At 25.1% G+C, this 2083-nt stretch overlaps 1 protein-coding gene across 1 annotated transcript in view; it reads left to right on the top strand.

Annotated features, from left to right (window-relative positions):
- LOC113389777 overlaps positions 1-1269 on the top strand; it is a 10988-nt gene extending 9719 nt beyond the window's left edge. Inside the window, exon 5 of the mRNA XM_026626785.1 lies at positions 1082-1269. Coding sequence (XP_026482570.1) covers positions 1082-1269 — 188 coding nt within the window. The remainder of the gene's footprint in view (positions 1-1081) is intronic.
- Positions 1270-2083: the final 814 nt, after the last annotated feature.

The following is a 2083-nucleotide window of genomic DNA, read 5'->3' as shown; positions in this document are numbered from 1 at the left end:
GTTGCTGTAGAGTGTTATAATATTAGACAATATTATTAACAATTCAATTTTAAACAAATTTGCCAAAAACACTTTTTAAATTAGATAATTTGTTTAGAAGTTACAAGAGATTTGGTAAATGAATACACTAAATAGGTACTATAAATTATAAATACACTCATCACAATATGCGTTTGAAAGGAATTTTAAAGTATAGCGAGTTACTGTAGAATACTATATTATTAGACAAAATTTTAAACAATTTAATTTTGCATAAATTCACTGAATATTGTTTATACTTTACTTGTACTTTATAAAAGTTACAAAAAATTCAAAAGTTACAGAAGATTTGCCAAACAAATGCACTGCACACACCCTATATAAGTAATTAATTTAAATAAATAGGCCCCAAACAAACTTCTGTATTCAAGAGCGATTTTAAAGTATACCGAGTTGCTGTAGGGTTTTATAATGTTAGACAAAATTATTATTTATATAATTTTGCACCAATTTGTAAAATGTTTTATCCCAATCAAACAAATCGTTTAATAGTTATAAGAGATATAAGAAACAATTTCACATGTTTTTATAAAGTAATAATTAAGGTTTGATATTATTTTAATAATTTTTAAGTACAGAGAGTAGTTGTAGGATATTTTGTTGTTTCAAGAATATATTAACAATTTTATTTCAAACAAATTTGCCTTGAGCTCCAATCATAAAAATCCATAAAGTTGCTGTATGGCTTCATTATATTAGACAATATTATAAACAATTGAATTTTAAACAAATTTGCCAAAAACACTATTCACACCAAACAATCCATTCAAAAGTTACAAGAGATATACATACTAAATAAATACACCCAAAAGTTTTAGTACTATAAATAGTACACAGGGTTGAATAAAACTAAGTCTAATATACACCAAATTAAAGTTTATTTATTTATTATTATTTTTGAATAAAAATTTCACATTGTTTGGTGTAATTATAATTATTATATTAGGTTGTCAAATATCTCCCTTCCGCTTTTTTGCTCTTAGTTTATAATACAAAAAGGCGGAAGGGAGATATTTGACAACCTATTATTAATATTTTTCAGGTAAATCAGTTTCCAGAAGAATGATAGTTCGAAGGGCCCTTAGATCAGGTGATGGGTCTTTTATTTTAGACCCACATGCTGAAGAGACCCAAATTTGGGGCTTTGGAGACGTCGATATGGACGAACAGGATATCAAAGACCTCATTTTACCAGATCAAAAAAATAGGAAAAAATTAGTTGAAATTTAGACACCAGGTTGTCTAGATCTTAGGTATTAATTTTTATTATTACAAATTTTACTAAAGACTTTAATTGAATTTTGTGAAGTATTATTAAAAATTTTAAAAAATCAATTTGGTAGTATTAAAAGATAATTTAGTAAAACATATTTGTTTGCAGTCAGTTAAAGTCTTTTTTAAATATCTACTTCTATATAAATCTCTTCCTTAAACTATATTTTCCCTAAACTCTTCTATATTTTTATTAAAAGTTTTATAAGTACTTCAAGAATGCAATGAAACAGTATTGTAGATTTATGTTTTTAGCATATAAAATAATAATATATTATGTTATATTTTTAATAAATATAAATTAAAAAAATGTATTAAAATAGGTCTTTGGGGTTTTTCTTTACTTTCTTGCATGTCATTTCATCTATTTTCAATTGGGATTTTAAAGTATACGTATATGTATATATTAGATAGTGGAGAAGTGAAAATTGGAAATCGAGAATATTACTATTCGATGGCAAATTAAAAATGCTTCTAGAACAACTTTTTGAATCACCAAAATATCTGCAATAGTTTTTGTAAAATTGCATTTTTACACTTTGCAAATTTTATAAGTTGTAAAAAACCAATATGGATCCTGCGAAATCGAAATGTTTAAAAATGCAATATCTCGAGAACGCTTTGAGATATTTTAGAAATTCAAAAAGTCTCTTATATAACACTTTCAATTTGCCATCGAACTGTGTTAATTACGATTTGTTGTTTTAACTCTTTCACTGAAAGTGCAACATTATTTTGCATACTCATATAGGAAACATGAAATAACAAATTA

Source organism: Ctenocephalides felis, unplaced genomic scaffold, assembly GCF_003426905.1.
Source record: "Ctenocephalides felis isolate EL2017-DRISC unplaced genomic scaffold, ASM342690v1 CF-g0.4_SCAFFOLD_03573, whole genome shotgun sequence".
In the NCBI taxonomy this organism is placed as follows: domain Eukaryota; kingdom Metazoa; phylum Arthropoda; class Insecta; order Siphonaptera; family Pulicidae; genus Ctenocephalides; species Ctenocephalides felis.
Note: the sequence above shows the minus strand (reverse complement) of the source record. Positions and strands in the feature narration are given on the sequence as shown.